Source organism: Symphodus melops (assembly GCF_947650265.1).
Source record: "Symphodus melops genome assembly, chromosome: 9".
NCBI lineage: Eukaryota > Metazoa > Chordata > Actinopteri > Labriformes > Labridae > Symphodus > Symphodus melops.
This window is the reverse complement of record NC_136699.1, coordinates 739955-755433: the sequence shown is the minus strand read 5'-3', so window position 1 is coordinate 755433 and position 15479 is coordinate 739955. Positions and strand designations below refer to the sequence as shown.

The following is a 15479-nucleotide window of genomic DNA, read 5'->3' as shown; positions in this document are numbered from 1 at the left end:
GCACAATATGAAATACGATATTCTAAATGACCTAGATCGCACCACTCAACACTTCTCACAAACCCATCTGGCTTTCAGCGGAGCACTCGCGCTCCTGAATCATCACGGGGGGGAAAAAAAAAAATCAAATTTGGGATCGTCAGCGCGGGCCGGCCGCCTCTTCTTCGAGTCGTCACGTTTCCTCAGTGTTTGTCACAGACGGTGCAGTCAAGGTCGGAGATAAGAGTGTGGATACAACACGAGGGAGAACACGTAAATCACACCTGGTGAATGATTCACGTTTTATTGTTTTGTCTCCTCCAGGGATTTAAGGAATTATGTAAAGATTAGAGACGTGTGAGGACAGCGGTTATTCTACCCACGCACGCCGTGCTAAAGGTGGCGTTATCATTCAGGTGTCCCTGGTGGGCAGGAGGTCTCAACAAAAGGTCAGGGGTTCGATCCCCGGCCGTCTCTGCACACATAGCCAGCACACGTCAGGTTTGGATAGCAGCTAATTCGTAGCTGCCCCGTGCACGCCAACCCGCTGTACCGCTCCAAGCAACAAAAAAACGTTTCTGCAATCTGTTTTTTTTTTTTTTGTCTTTATGCTCCGCCTTCGTAAAATACACGCCATCACTCAACTCTGCATCAAACAGACTCGTCCACAGTATCAATAATACCGTGGAGATAAACGGCGTCTCTACTGGTGAACGCTGTGAAACCTCGAGGACAGAAGGGACGAGTGATGTGTGAGTGATTATCAGTGTTCCCTCGCGTCATCACACACAAACACGATAAAACGCTGAAATCAACATTTGGACTTATTGACTCCTCCCACTTTCTCTCTCCCTGTTGATCAGTACTGAGCGAGTTATTATCTATCTGAGAAGCTGAAGACGGGCTGCTGTGTGTGTGTGTGTGTGTGTGCGCGCATGTGTGTGTGTGTGTGTGTGTGTGTGTCTACACAGCCCACTGAGCTGGCTGTAATAACTGCTGATTGTCAAAACTGAGTGGACAAAAAAAAACAACCCCTCTGCTCTTCCTGCCTCCTGATTGGCCCACAGAAGTATGTCCCTCTTTACAATTGGCTCCCGACTTCAGCCCCTCCCATCCCATTGGTCCTCTGCGGGGTTGTTGCTTGGTTACATCAGAAGCTCATATATTTGGCAGAGCTCTGGATGTTTACTGCAGCACTTTTACAGGCAGAGTGCAGAGTGAGACAACCTGACTCACCACACACACACACACACACACACACACACACACACACACGCAGGCCGGTTCAGAGGACGCCACAGAATGCACACAAGCGATACCCTGGCTCTGCTGCTCGACCTGCTCGTACTGACGCTGACACCTCAAAGCGCTCAGCTGGGATAAGTCGACCCGCCGGATACCCGCAGGCCGAGAGAGAGAGAGAGAGAGAGCGAGAGAGAGCGAGAGAGAGAGAGAGAGTCCGGATCCAGACTGGAAGCTGCTCCGACAGGAGATGTGTCAAAGAAGAGCGTGCTGAGTCGATCCCGCTCCTCCGCAGGATTTTAAACAAACAACAACAAAAAAAAAAAAACAGACGAGACTTTCATAACCTTCGAGTTCGCTCGCCGACTGCGCTGAACAGGGAGGGAGGAAAAGTCCGGCGTCTCCAGGCTGGATCCACCGAAACACAAGGAGGACAGAGAAACACAGCTGCAAACATGAGAATGGCCTGTGACATTCTGCTGCAGAGGTAAACACCGAGGTTACGTAGCTGGGATGAGGATGTGATGGATGAATGGATGATTAAAGGGAGAAGGAGAGAGAAGTGTTGTACGCAGGAACAAAACAGGAAGAAGGAGAAAAGACCGACCTGTGAATGAATCGGGGGGAAACCATCCGATTGGCTGTCGCTCTTTAGTTTTTTTGTTGTGAATGAAAGAATGGAGGGAAACGCTGATTGTTTGGTGAGCAGGTAGAGATGAAAGAAAAGAGCGGGGAAGACGATGTGGGGGGGGGGGGGATTACTTAACCGCTGTGTTTGTGTTATGCAACCTGAGAATAAAAAGAAAGCGAGGGCGGTCTGTCAGCATTTTGATTTGCTATAAAAAATGTAACAAGCAGCCTTTTGGAAAGATGTGATTTGGGCGGCTGTGGCTCAGCGGTTGAGTCGGTCATAATCGATGAATCAGCTGTTTGCATGTTTACGCTCTCGCAGACTTTGGACTCTAAATAAAACCACAGGCTGAAAGCTGTTTGGAAATATAAATATGTTCATGTCAGTCATGTGCTGGAGCTACAGAAGCTAAAGTCCTTGTCGCGGCGGTCGTGGGTTTGAATCCGACCTCGTCCCCTTGCTGTGTGACATCCTGTCGCTCTTCGGCTGTCCGATCTAATGAAGGCAAGAAGAAGTCTTTAAAAAATGTAAATGTAGAAGTTGCGTTGTCGTTGTCGATCAGAGAATTGTTGAGACTTCGGAGGATCTGTTCTGTGAGTATCTCACCACGAGGACTCTCGAGCATGCACACTTGAGCAACTGGGAATTGAACCGCTGCATCGGCTCATCGCGACACTGCCAAAGAAAAGGTCAGTGAAGTGACGGGTCGAGAGTCAACTCAATTGAACAGATGGTGTGTGTGTGTGTGTGTGTGTGTGTGTGTGTGTGTGTGTGTGTGTGTGTGTGTGTGTGTGTGTGTGTGTGTGTGTGTGTGTGTGTGTGTGTGTGTGTGTGTGTGTGTGTGTGTGTGTGTGTGTGTGTGTGTGTGTGTGTGTGTGTGTGTGTGTGTGTGTGTGTGTGTGTGAGAAGTAGGTTATCTATCAGAATGAAATATGTGCTGCTGTGCATGCAGATGAAGATGTGTGAGGTTTAAATGAGTGTGTGTGTGTGTTGCATAGACTGCAGCAGTGTGTACCTCCCGGTCAGAGTCGGGTTCGCTGACAGCAGCAGCTCTGATGAATCACAAATAACCTCGAACTCACCTTACACACACACACACACACACACTCTCGCTCGCTCGCGCTTCCTGCTCGACATAAAGTAAAGATGCCCTCGATTGGTCGTCGTCGTCTCCTTCACTGAGGACACACCGACGCTCAGTTTTTATTTCCTTCTGTTAAATACTTGAATGCATCAGGCGAACCCGCAGATTTATATTTATAGATTTATATTTATAGATTTATATTTATAGATTTATATTTATATTTGGGATTTCATGCAGCACTCGTGTTTAAATTGGACCGGCTTGAAAACATCTCTTCAGATGTTTTAAAACACATACAATGACCATATAAGGACTTTTAGTTCGGTGCTCTTCGGCGCCCACCGATGGTCTCTGAGTGTAACTGCGCTGCCCGCCGTTGTTGACACAAACCTGCCGACTTAACGAGCTAATCCGCCAGCAGAGATTTCTCCTGCCGTGGTCACGCTCACGGTTCTGATGACTGCAGATTATCCTGATGGGATCTGATTGGACCTCAGCGAAACGGTTTGTTTACTTTAGGAGACTTGATCGAGGTCACTTTAAAAGGTTTTACAGTATCGCTGGCAGGAAGGCGAGGGCTTTACCAGACGAGCTGATCTCATCCCACTACTTGGAGCGCCGAGACACAAACCTTTGGTTGCCAACTCGGCAAACGCCACACGAGCACAGCGTCACGTCAGAGGCGTGCTCTGATACAGGACGGTGGAGTAAACTTTGGATCTTTGCACCGCCGCCATTGTTTCAAATGAATGTCTGGAGGAACAATCTCATTGGTTACACAGCTATCTTACTATTATCTTAATTAGTCTTGTAAATATTAGTCTTTAATGAAAATCCATTTCTGGAAGATCGATTTTAAAATCTCAGTAGATAAGATTTTTTTTTTTTTTTTTTTGATGAAAACAAACGTTTTCCTCACCTCGACACGCCTCGTGCCAGAGGAAGAGCACGATAAGGTCACTCTGGGTCAAACGTGGACGCACAGTTCTGAGAGTGCGCCCGTCGTTAAGCTCGGCAGGGCGGTGGATCTGATTTGGTGTCTGTCACATAAAACGCCGTTGTTATAAGACCGTGTCAGTTTGACTGTTTCGACCTGAAGGTGCGGTCCGTGTCTTCAGGGGCCGAAGGGTGGAAGGTCAGATATTATCGGAGCTTCTTAAAGACACTGGGCGGTTATGTAACGTCCTGGAGGAGCCGAGCTGGGATCTATTGTTAGCGATGCAGCCGCCCAGCACGGCCCCTCAGGGTCCAGCGCAGCAGGAGAGCCCCCTGTCAGATGCTATCAGAGGAGCCTGCAGGACGCTCGGCAAGGAGGGGGAGGGGCTTAGCAATCAAGGGCAAGAAGGAGGAAAGGAGACAGAAGAAACAGAGAGAGAGGAGAAGGTGATAAAAGACGTTTCTCTTTGAGTGAATAAAGTTTGCACAAAGATGGAGGGTAGTATCATGTCCTCTCTGCTCATCAATGATTCAGTCTGTATCGATCCAACCCAAGACTCCTCGCTGTGTGTGTGTGTGTGTGTGTGTGTGTGTGTGTGTGTGTGTGTGTGTGTGTGTGTGTGTGTGTGTGTGTGTGTGTGTGTGTGTGTGTGTGTGTGTGTGTGTGTGTGTGTGTGTGTGTGTGTGTGTGTGTGTGTGTGTGTGTGTGTGTGTGTGTGTGTGTGTGTGTGTGTGTGTGTGTGTGTGTACATGACATCCATACAAGCAGCTTGCATAACATCAGCTGCTGTTTGTCTAATGAGATGAGTTTGACCGCTCAAATCACACGCGCACAAACGCACGCACACACTCGACGGCATAATGAGAGCGACTTTATGGTGTGTGTGTGTGTGTGTGTGTGTGTTAGGGGTGTTATATAAATCTAGAGTCCTGGCATGCCTGACAGGGTGTGAATGTGTGTGTGTGTGCGTACGCATACTTCCTCGCCTTTGGAGGAACATCGGAGAACAAATGTAACCTTACACACACACACACACACACACACACACACACACACACACACACACACACACACACACACACACACACGTCCTTGTATCCGAGCTCTGTAGCCTAAATAACAATCTGCCCACCCAGAGTGGCGCCAGCCTCTGAGTGTGTGTTTGTGTGTGTGTGGTGCGCTTCTTGAGATTGATCTGAGAACACACACTCTTAATTCTGATGTACACACTCTGCACACACACTGATGTCGCTCCTGGTGTGACTCTTTCCGTCCTCCGAGGTCGTTCAGTGTCAGCGAGGGAGTGGAGGAGGACGTGATGTTCTAACCCTCTCTCTCTCTCTCTCTCTCTCTTTACAGCCCCCACCTCTCCCCGATATCCATCCTGCCTGCAGACTCTGCTGAGTAAGTCCACTCACAACCACGTCATGTAAACTTCATTTACTGTGCAACTCTTAAAACACGGGCGAGGCGGGCGAGCGAGCGGCGGGTCAGCTGAGCTTGAAGCTGCACACGATAAAGCAGCAGGAGGGTGTGTGAGAGAAGTTGGAAGGTGATTATGAAAGCACACTGAAGCGTCTCACCCCGAGGACATAAACTCAACCGTCACCTGACTGTCAGGCGTCTCTGCACCACATGGAAACATCATAACAGGGATTTCCACGCTGCTTTGCATGCGAGCGAGGTTACTGACAGTCAAGGACACAAACGGACGCTGCTGTGTGTGCCGACGCTCTGAAGAGCCCACACGCTCCTCAGGCGCTTTTTAAGGCGTTCACGGTTTTATAAATCCTCTCAGGTCCAGACCGGGTTCGTGACTTTATAAGGAGCCCGGAGAGAAAAAGACAAACTCAATATTATTCTCACTAAATCTGACAGTGTGTGTGTGTGCACACGTGTCATCGATGTGAAAGTCAACACGAGTTAATCCTCCAGCCAGTCGTTTGTCTCGCCGTGGATCAGGACCTCTCGTCGCTGTGAGGAGGAAGTCCAACTTTCAGAAACGTCTTTGAGACGAACGTTTCAGACTTTGTGCAAAGAACAAAAAAAAAGTTTCATGTTAAGTGATGAACTTTTTCTGTCCTCAGGATAATTCAGCGCACCATCAGAGCTGCAGTGGAGCATCACTTCTTTGAGCTGAAGACATCCATCGACCAAGACCTCAGCACCTACGACAGCCAGGGGTGAGAGCACGCACGCACACACACACACACACACACACACACACACACACACACACACACACACACACACACACACACACACACACACACACACACACACACGCTTGTTTACATGCTAAAACAACCTGCTGGGTTTTGCTCCTGCTGGTGGCGACACGCGTTTCACAGATTCTTCAGAGGTCAAAGGTCGGTGGATGACTTCTAGGAAACATATCTGACATAGTGAACATCCTGTTCACATGGTTCAGTTTACCAGTCAACATGCTGACAGCTCTGCCCTTAATTAGCACACTTAACATGTCAGCTGTTCAGAAAAACTCCAGTTTGACACGACACTTCTGTTTTCAGCTTTCAGTAATAACTGTGTGTAAAATCAGATGTAAACTTTCACTGTGGGCTTTTTCAGGGTGAGTCCCAGTGAGCCTGCAGACCTGAGCTGCCATGACAACGAGGAGCAAGGCACCGACCCTGAGGACAGTCCCTGCGACACAGAGGGGGAAACCCCGCTCACAGCGACCGAGCAGCTGATGCAGCAAGGCCAGAATGACACACAGGTACACACACACACACACACACACACACTCACACACACACACTCACACACACTGGTGACGTGTGGGCTGCTAACCTCCTTCCTGTCTCAGTGTGTGGCTGCGTTCCTGGGCTGATTGTTTGGCTCGATGTTATCAGCACTCGCCCTCCTTGTTTGTACAATAGCTTGAATTCCTCGGGGTGGCGAGCGGAGAAAACAAACAATATATAACGCTACAAGAACTCAGCACTCTGACCTTTAATGTAGAGGCATGCAGTAGTTTTCCACACGCGTGTTTTAGAAACGACCTGTCAGAGTGGAAATCCCCAAAAATGATTCTAAGCATGTGGAACATTAGTCAGGAGAGGTGACGGGCGTCTGCATGGGATGAGTTAACACTGACCGACTCTGCTCGCAGCGGCCTCTACCATCAGAGCGTGAACGCATCGTCAGAGGGCGAGAAAATAAAAATACAAGCTCGAGTCCGTTTTATATTGAAGAGAACTTTCCTCCAACTGTCCCGTAAAGAGACGCCCGTTTGTGATGTCATCTCTCTCTCGCTCTCTCGCTCTCTCGCTCTCTCGCTCTCTCTCTCTCTCTCTCTCTCTCTCAGGATGCAGTGGACTCTGGTGCCTCCCTGGAGGAGAGCTCGGGGATGGAGCTCGATTCGGAGAACAACATCAACACTGCCAGGTGGGCCGAGATTCTCTTCAGTTAGTTTTTAATGCGGCTCTTTGAATCTGGACCGCAGTACCCATTTTAACCACCAGGTGTCAGACTTACTTAAAGCGTTATATTGGAAAACTTCATTGAAGCACATCTGGTGTGTTTTGTCATCTTGGCTTTCAGGCAGGACAATCAAGCGTGTGACATCATGGAGCAAAGTCAGAGCGACGCCATGTGCTGTGTAAGTAACCCTGAGCCTGTCGTTGATAAATAACCACAGAAGAAGAGCCACATTTACAATCACCTCTCTCTCTCTCTCTCTGCTCCTCCAGGACTCGGGGTCATGCCTCTGTGATCAGAACGCCAACACCCGTGAGACCAACAGGAACCACCTGTCGCCATGCCAACCAAAATCTGGCCAAAACGCCCACCTCCAGCTCTTCACGGACAACCAATGGGAAGGTAGGAATCCTCTTTTTGTTAGATTTAAAGGAAAACACACAGACTTCTATTTGACCTCATCGCAAGGTCGTTTCCACGCGTGACTGACGGCGTTAGAAAAGCTGAGAGCGTGGACGCCGTGATCCTCGCCGTTCTATCAGTCCCATAAGAATGGTCACTGTGCTTCATTTCACCTTCAGTATGTGTGAGAGTCATCGTATTCTGTCTCTCTGTCCTCCTCCTCTTCCTCGCCCCGTGTGAGCAGCGCCCCCCCCCTCCCACCTCCACCTCCCTCCCATAGACTTCTCATGTATGCATCTGCAGAAAGAAGGCCAAGGTAAGCCGTGACTGTCTGCCCACTCTCATCCCCTCTCTCCTTGTTTCTGGACGTTTCTGTCGCACGGCGTGGAGGAAGCTTCATTAGCGCTTTTTTTTTTTTAGCGGCGTGTGTTTCCTGCATGTAAACGTTTCCCGCCGTGTCACGTGTGATTAACTCTTCCTCCTGCAGAGTCGGTGAGCAGGATCTCCTCTCCTAACACGCTCGCCCTTTTGTTCTCTACTTTTCTACCCTGTCCCCCCCCCCCCCCCTGCACTCGGCTCGTTAGCATAGCGCTGACAGTGAGTCAGCAGCTTCTCCTTCCTCCGCCTCTCTGTTCACGCTCTCTGACATCTCTTCGCCTCTCCCTCCAGATCCCGTCCCGGCGTACAAATCCTGGCAAGACGACAGCGAGAGCGGCGAGGCGCAGCTCTCCCCGCTGGCCGGTCGCATGGTGCCCCTCCCCCTGTTGCCTCTTGAGGGGGAGGGCGAGGAGGACGAGGAGGAGGGAGGGCAGGTCGCCTCCCCCTCCTCTTCTCGCTCTCACCCTCACCTCCTCGCACGCCGCTTTCTCGACTTCGGGGCGCACGGGGCCCAGCGGTTTCTGCAACAGGACCCGGACGCCACCTCGCCCAGCAAAGCGCAGCGGTACGGCTGGATGAGGATCTTCATCAGGACTTCATTCTGGACTACGTGTTCTTTTTTGTTCATACTTGTTCGTCCTGTCGCTCCAGGCCGCGGCGAGCATCGTTTGGATCCAAGGAGGCGATGAGGAGCGGAGACTCGGTGACCCACCAACTCACCAAGAAGCTTCAACACCTGAAGAAGAAAATCAAACAGTTTGAAGAGCAGTTTGAGAAGGAGAGAAATTACAAGGTAACTTTGATCTCTGACTCCGTCCTGCAGCCACACACGATAAAACCATTTAAAAAAACCTCATGACCACGGGATCGTTGACTTTTTAAGTGACTATCTTTTTCTCTTCCTCCTCCTCCTCCTCTTCCTCCTCCTCCTCCTCCTCCTCTGCAGCCCTCTCATGGAGACAAGGCAGCTAACCCCAAAGTCCTCAAATGGATGACTGACCTCACCAAGATCCGCAGACAGATTAAAGGTAGATTCTCTCGGCGTGTGTGTGTGTGTGTGTGTGTGTGTGCGTGTGTGTGTGTGTGTGTGTTGAGGGTTGAGTGTGTGCGTGCCATCCTGTTCCATGCGGGACAGCTTGACCCTCCCCACTCCAAACCTTTAACCTTTGTAATAACATTGCATGAGTGCTGGTCTAACATACACACACACACACACACACCCCCACACACACACACCCCCACACACACACACACACACACACACACGTATCTTCAGACGTGGCTCTCACACGCGTGGCTCCACCCTCCAGTGTGCTGGTGCGTCCTTGTGAACCCGTTTCCATTAAACACGAGGTGGATTCAGAGGAAGTGAAAACCTGTTGACTCGTTCAGCATCACTTCACTGAACTCTCCTCGTCACACTCGTCCAGCCTCTCTCTCTCTCTCTCTCTCTCTCTCTCTCTCTCTGTCTCTCTCTGTCTCTCTCTGTCTCTCTCTCTCTCTCTCTCTCTCTCGCTCTCGTTCTGTGTCTCTCTCGCTCTCGTTCTGTCTCTCTCTCTCTCTCTCTCTCTCTCTCTCTCGCTCTGTGTCTCTCTCGCTCTCGTTCTGTCTCTCTCTCTCTCTCTCTCTCTCTCTGTCTCTCTCTCTCTCTGTCTCTCTCTCTCGTTCTCTGTCTCTCTGTCTCTCTCTCGTTCTCTGTCTCTCTGTCTCTCTCTCTCTGTCTCTCTCTCTCTCTCTCGCGCTCTCGCTCTCTCGCTCTCTCTCTCTCTCTCTCTCTCTCTCTCTCTCTCTCTGTCTCTCTCTGTCTCTCTCTCTCTCTCTCTCTCTCTCTCTCTCGTTCTGTGTCTCTCTCGCTCTCGTTCTGTCTCTCTCTCTCTCTCTGTCTCTCTCTCTCTCTCTGTCTCTCTCTCTCGTTCTCTGTCTCTCTCTCGTTCTCTGTCTCTCTGTCCCTCTCTCTCGCTCTCTCTCTCTCTCTCTCTCTCTCTCTCTCTCTCTCTCTCTCTCTCTCTCTCTCTGTTTCAAATCAAAAATTGAAAAAAATCAATAACGCGAGCACCCGCTCTCCACTTTCCTCCCTCCCTCCTCCAATCGCCTCCAAACGACCCGATTGATTGATTGATTGACTGATCGGCCAACCAGGACGCCAGCACCACCTTTTACCCAGAAGCACGCTGAGGCACCAGGCTTTGCTCCATTCATACAGACGCCAGCACGCTCCCTTCTCCCCTTCCTCCTCCTCTATGTGCTCACCCCCCCCTCACACACTCACCCCCCACCCCCCCTCAGGCCTGAGCTCTAGACCGGCTCCCCTCAGTAAGTACCAACCCGTCAGTAAGTAGACATGACATACACTGACACAGCTTCCTGCCTCTTTGTTTTCATCTGCATGCTGCGGCCGAGAGAATGTTCAACATTTGTTTTCTGTCTGGCTGTTTTTTCTTTGACATGAGGGAAATAGACGATGGCTCCAGAAGCTTCTGTCACGCCTGGAAGTTAAACGTTTTTTTTTTTTTTTCACACGTGCACAAAACCGCTGAAAGTTTTTCAGGGTGAGCTGCGTGAAGTCAGAGTCCGGGCGTTCCCTCCGCCCTGGGGTCATGCAGCTCACCCAACAATGTTCCGGAAACTTTCAGGAGTTTAGTGCGAGTGTGAGAAGGAGTTCAGAGACACGGGCAGGTCGCTGTGTGTGTGTGTGTGTGTGTGTGTGTTTTCTGTGCTGTGACGGTTTCCTCGCCTCTTCTCTGTTTTTGCACCTTCCCGTCGTTCGTCTCTGTCTTCCTCACCGCCGTCCGTCTTCCTCTTTCCTCCCTCAGATGCCAAACAGCGTGCAGAGAGCGAGCTCGGCCCCCACACTCGTCCCCGGAGCAACACCTTACCCAAGAGCTTCGGCTCCACCCTGGAGCACAGCGGCGGCGGCGACACGGCGGCGGAGGCGAAGGGTCAGCGACCCACCAGAGAGGAAACCCTGGAGCTGATCCAGTGCAGGGTGAAAGGGAAGAGGCAGGAGGACGGCTGGCCTGACGACATCAAGGTAAGGAGCAGGTGGAGCGCGGCGAGCGGCGTGTTCCCGCTTTTATCAGCGGCCTCGTTATGAAGTCAATGTGTCTCTGCAGAAGATGACCAAGGAGCAGTTGTCCTGCGAGAAGACGGTCCTGCAGAAGAACCTGCTGCACTACGAGGGCCTGCACGGCCGACCGGTGAGTCGGCTCCGCCCACATGCTACCTTTAAAAAAAAAAAAATCTTTCTGTATGATTCTGTGGGAAGATTCAGCCTCTGATCACCGGCGCCCCCTGGTGGCATCGTGTGAGTGTATGACACTGTCCTCACCTTGGTGTGTCTCAGGTGACCAGAGAGGAACGTCTGGTGGTGAAGCCGCTTTATGATCGCTACAGATTGGTCAAACAGATGCTAACCAGAGTTAGCATCACACCTCTCACCGTGAGTAAACACACACACACGCGCACACACACACACACACACACACACACACACACTCATATTAAACGCACGCGTCTCCTCTCTCTCCTCCCTCCAGGTGTCGCCTTCCAGTAAGAGGCGGAGTCAGACCCTCCAGCCAATCATCGAGGGCGAAACTGCTCATTTCTGGGAGGAGATCAAGGAAGAGGACGAGGACGAGGGGAAAGAGAAAGAAGAGCAACAGGAGAGGAAGGAGGAGAGGGAGGAGGAGGAAGAAGACGAGGAGGAGGAGGAAGAGGAGGGAGAGAGCAGCGGCGGCGAGATGCAGAGCTCCGAGGTCATCATGGCCGTCGACATCGTGACCCCGACTGACGGGTCGACGAGGAGCCAGAACCAACCAGACAAAGCCAAGATGGAGGAGGGGTCTGGGAGGTTGGCGCTGGACCTGCGGCTGTCCAGCTCCAACGCCTCGTCCATGTACGTCACGCACACACACACACACACACCTCACACACACACACACACACACACACACACACCTCACACACACGTTTAGACTACATGCAAACCTCAGTGTCGTGACCTTCCTGTCTCCCATCATGCTTCAGGCCAGAGCTGCTGGAACAGCTGTGGAAGGCCAGAGCAGAGAAGAAGAAGCTGAGGAAGACCATCCGAGAATTTGAGGAAGATTTTTACCAGCGAAACGGAAGGTAGGCAAACGGAAGGTACACGTGGCGCTCACGATGGCGTGGGCGCGGCTCTGTGTCTGTCTGTGATGATGAATACTTAACGTCTTCTCCTCCTGCAGGAACGTTCAGAAGGAGGACCGGGTCCCGAAGCTCGAGGAGTACCGAGAGTACAAGAGGATCAAGGCCAAACTCCGCCTTCTGGAGGTTCTGATCAGCAAACAGGATTCCTCCAAATCCATCTAGGCCCCGCCCTCCTCAGAGAGACCGACCGCCACTGCCGCGAGGCCCCGCCCTCATCAGTCCGTCAGCTGTCACATCACAAACACGGACGACGTGCTGCATTCAAGTCGTGGAGGAAAATCAATAAAAGAGACCTTTCACCTGGAGCTGCCGTTCAACGTCCGACTGATTCACAGCGTGACTCCGCCTTCTCACCACGAAAAGAACGAAGCGACCCGCGAGTCCAAAACGCACCACGACCTCTGACAGGAACCATCGCTCCAATCTGACAAATGTGATCAAAAAAAAAAGTCCAAAAAAAGTTTGAGCTGTGTTCGGACGCATCGGGCTGACAAACGCTCGACGTGCCGTTTTACAGCTTTTTTTCCCCGTGACCTGAATGCAGCACCAACACCAGTACACCTTCTAGAATCACGCCCGTCTGCCCAGCTGCTCGCCGCTGCCTCGTCTCACTTCATTTAAAAAAAAGAAGAAAAAAAAAAAAAACACGAAGAAGAACAAAGGAATCATCGTCTTCATCACCGTCGTGGTCGGACTTTCACAAACTGTTTTTTTTTCGAGGATTCTCATTGGACAGCTCGAGGACTGGCACTCTTCTTAAAGTGACACGACTCGTTGTTTTTTTTTACTCGTCACTTCAGCGTCCCGGATGTTTTCACCTTCTGACTGGTTTTAAAAGTCATCCACCTTTTTTCAATCCAAGTTCATGTGGTCATAGCGTGTACACACACACACACACACACACACACACACACACACACACACACACACACACACACACACACACACACACACACACACACACACACACACACACACACACACACACACACACACACACACACACACACACACACACACACACACACACACGTCAGAGAGAAGCTACTGGTCACGTTGAAGAAAGAGGTAACTGGGGAACAGAAGAATCCCAGTGTGAAAGACTGTTCTTCATCATCATTTTTAATGTCCGCTCCTCTGGAGTCATCAGATGTGAAACTGTTTCCCATGAGCCTTTGCAGAAACGCCGCCCGACAGCGTCCTGAAGCGGAGACCTGCGTCACCTGCGTGTCCGACAGGAAGTAGACGTCCACACAATGTTCACCCTCGTTTTAGAACGAGGACCGCTTTGAATCTCGTCCAATCACTGAGCTGTATCCACTCCTAAACTCACCTGCTGCGCTCTCATTGGCTGGAGGAAACACACCAGCTCCGCCCACAAACGTCCCGAGTCAACCAGAACAAATCTGAAGAGTAAAATCCAGTCAGAGGACAGAGTCTCTGCAGACACAGTCACACATGTACGGAGGCCCAGAAGGGACAAAGAGCAGCTACACTGTCTCTTATTTTGAAGGGACGAGCTGCGGACGCCGTCTTACTCTGAAGGTGCTCATGGGAAACAGCTGTTCTCCGATGAGGAGATTTTTTTAACGTTGATGTCTTCTGTCCTGTTTTTATGGTTTCTGTTTTTTTGTACTCGTCTCCTGGTTGGTCGTTCCTCGTTTCAGGTTCAGGAGGGATCTTTTGAAAGGTGTGAGAGTCGCCGCGGGGAGGACGCCGCGTGGTCGTTTGTTCTGGACAGACGTTGAGGCGTTGCTGTGCGACGGGTTCGACGGTCAGACTTTGATTGTAGCTTTAACGGCTGTGTCGTGCCAACACTGCCAGCACTGATTTTAAACACGGACAGGAAGCTTCGTCTGACATTAGCCCCGCCCCCTGAACCGGTGCGTCGATGATCAGCCGGCATAAACGATCGTCTGCTGTTTGAGAAACGTCCCAGCAGCAGCAGCAGCAGCAGCGTGTCATTTCCTGCTGGCGGGTTAAATGAGGGCGGGGCCAAAGTTCACCCCCGAGCTCAGTGTTTCTTCTTCTTCTTCGTAAGAGGCCGCGTCGTCCAATCGGGTTGGGGCGAGTAGTTTCCCTCTGTAGCCGGTGCGGTTTTGAAATCAAGTCGCGCTCGACGGCCATAAAGACGAAGTCGTGCGTCAGTCAGCGGACGGCGGGCGGCGGTGAGGAGTCGTGAATGAGAGTTTCCTGTTTGTAGGCGGCGAGGGAGGAGAAAGATGGAGGTCGGATGTCTAAAAGAAAAGCGAGTTATTTGCACAGCATTCCCAGAATGCAGCCTGTTTGTGTTGTAAAGATGAAGCACTACTTCTATACAAATCTAAATATATATAGTGTACATACAAAGACAGAGAGAAGAAGAAACACCCGAAGGAATGAATGTCACAAATGTTTAAATTATTGCAAACATCCCGTTTGGCCCCGTTGGTTCGTTCTGTTTGTGTGTTTTTTTAATAAGAACTTTAAATATTGCTCTTTACTATCATAACTGTTCTTCTGTGTGTTCCTGACAATGATAACAAGCTTTTTTTTTATTTTTTGTTTTTGTATCTACTCACAGACTGTCAGTTAGCCGTGCACTGTGAGCGGTGACTCCCACACGGCCTGCTCTGATTGGCTCTCCTCGCTCTGTGTTCCTATAATAAGCTAGCAGCAGTACTGTAGTGAGCTTGCATGCTAACATGTTCTGTTTTCTGTTTGTGCCACCAAGAAGAAGAAGAAGAAGCAGCAATAATAAAAGTTTGTCTGAAGGTTTGAATCAGCTGACCGTGTCCGTGTTTAACTCTTTATATCAACTGGGTTTAAAAACAGAACACACACACACACACACACACACACACCGTCTAACACAGTCACAGTCAGTCACACACATTCTCACACACATACAGTCACGCACATACACAATCACACATCGTCTGGTACACCATCTCACACAGTCACACACGGTTGTTAACATTTGTTTTTTATTACAGCTGAAAGTTTCAGTTTGTGATTTCTGGATCAGAATCAGAAAAAAGAGAACAGGTCGACCATGTGATGACATCATCAGAAGGTGAAGCCCCTCCCCCTCGCTGCGGTCTGAACGACCTCGAGCAGAGTTGAAACGTTAAGCTGAGAAATTAAACAAAACTTCATTTTGATTTGAACAGATGTGACTCTCATGTCATGATCTTATTTTCTACAGAGCATGTGGC

General features: G+C 50.4%; 1 protein-coding gene across 1 annotated transcript in view; it reads left to right on the top strand.

The window, feature by feature from the left end:
* Positions 1 to 15048, top strand: part of fam13b (family with sequence similarity 13 member B) — a 38409-nt gene extending 23361 nt beyond the window's left edge. Inside the window, 17 exon segments of the mRNA XM_079352071.1 lie at positions 5233 to 5277; positions 5961 to 6056; positions 6463 to 6610; positions 7202 to 7281; positions 7438 to 7495; positions 7587 to 7716; positions 7961 to 8032; positions 8386 to 8659; positions 8746 to 8887; positions 9041 to 9122; positions 10234 to 10407; positions 10908 to 11125; positions 11208 to 11291; positions 11438 to 11533; positions 11631 to 11989; positions 12121 to 12222; positions 12321 to 15048. Coding sequence (XP_079208197.1) covers positions 5233 to 5277; positions 5961 to 6056; positions 6463 to 6610; positions 7202 to 7281; positions 7438 to 7495; positions 7587 to 7716; positions 7961 to 8032; positions 8386 to 8659; positions 8746 to 8887; positions 9041 to 9122; positions 10234 to 10407; positions 10908 to 11125; positions 11208 to 11291; positions 11438 to 11533; positions 11631 to 11989; positions 12121 to 12222; positions 12321 to 12444 — 2284 coding nt within the window. The 3' untranslated portion in view covers positions 12445 to 15048.
* The last annotated feature ends 431 nt before the right edge of the window (positions 15049 to 15479 follow it).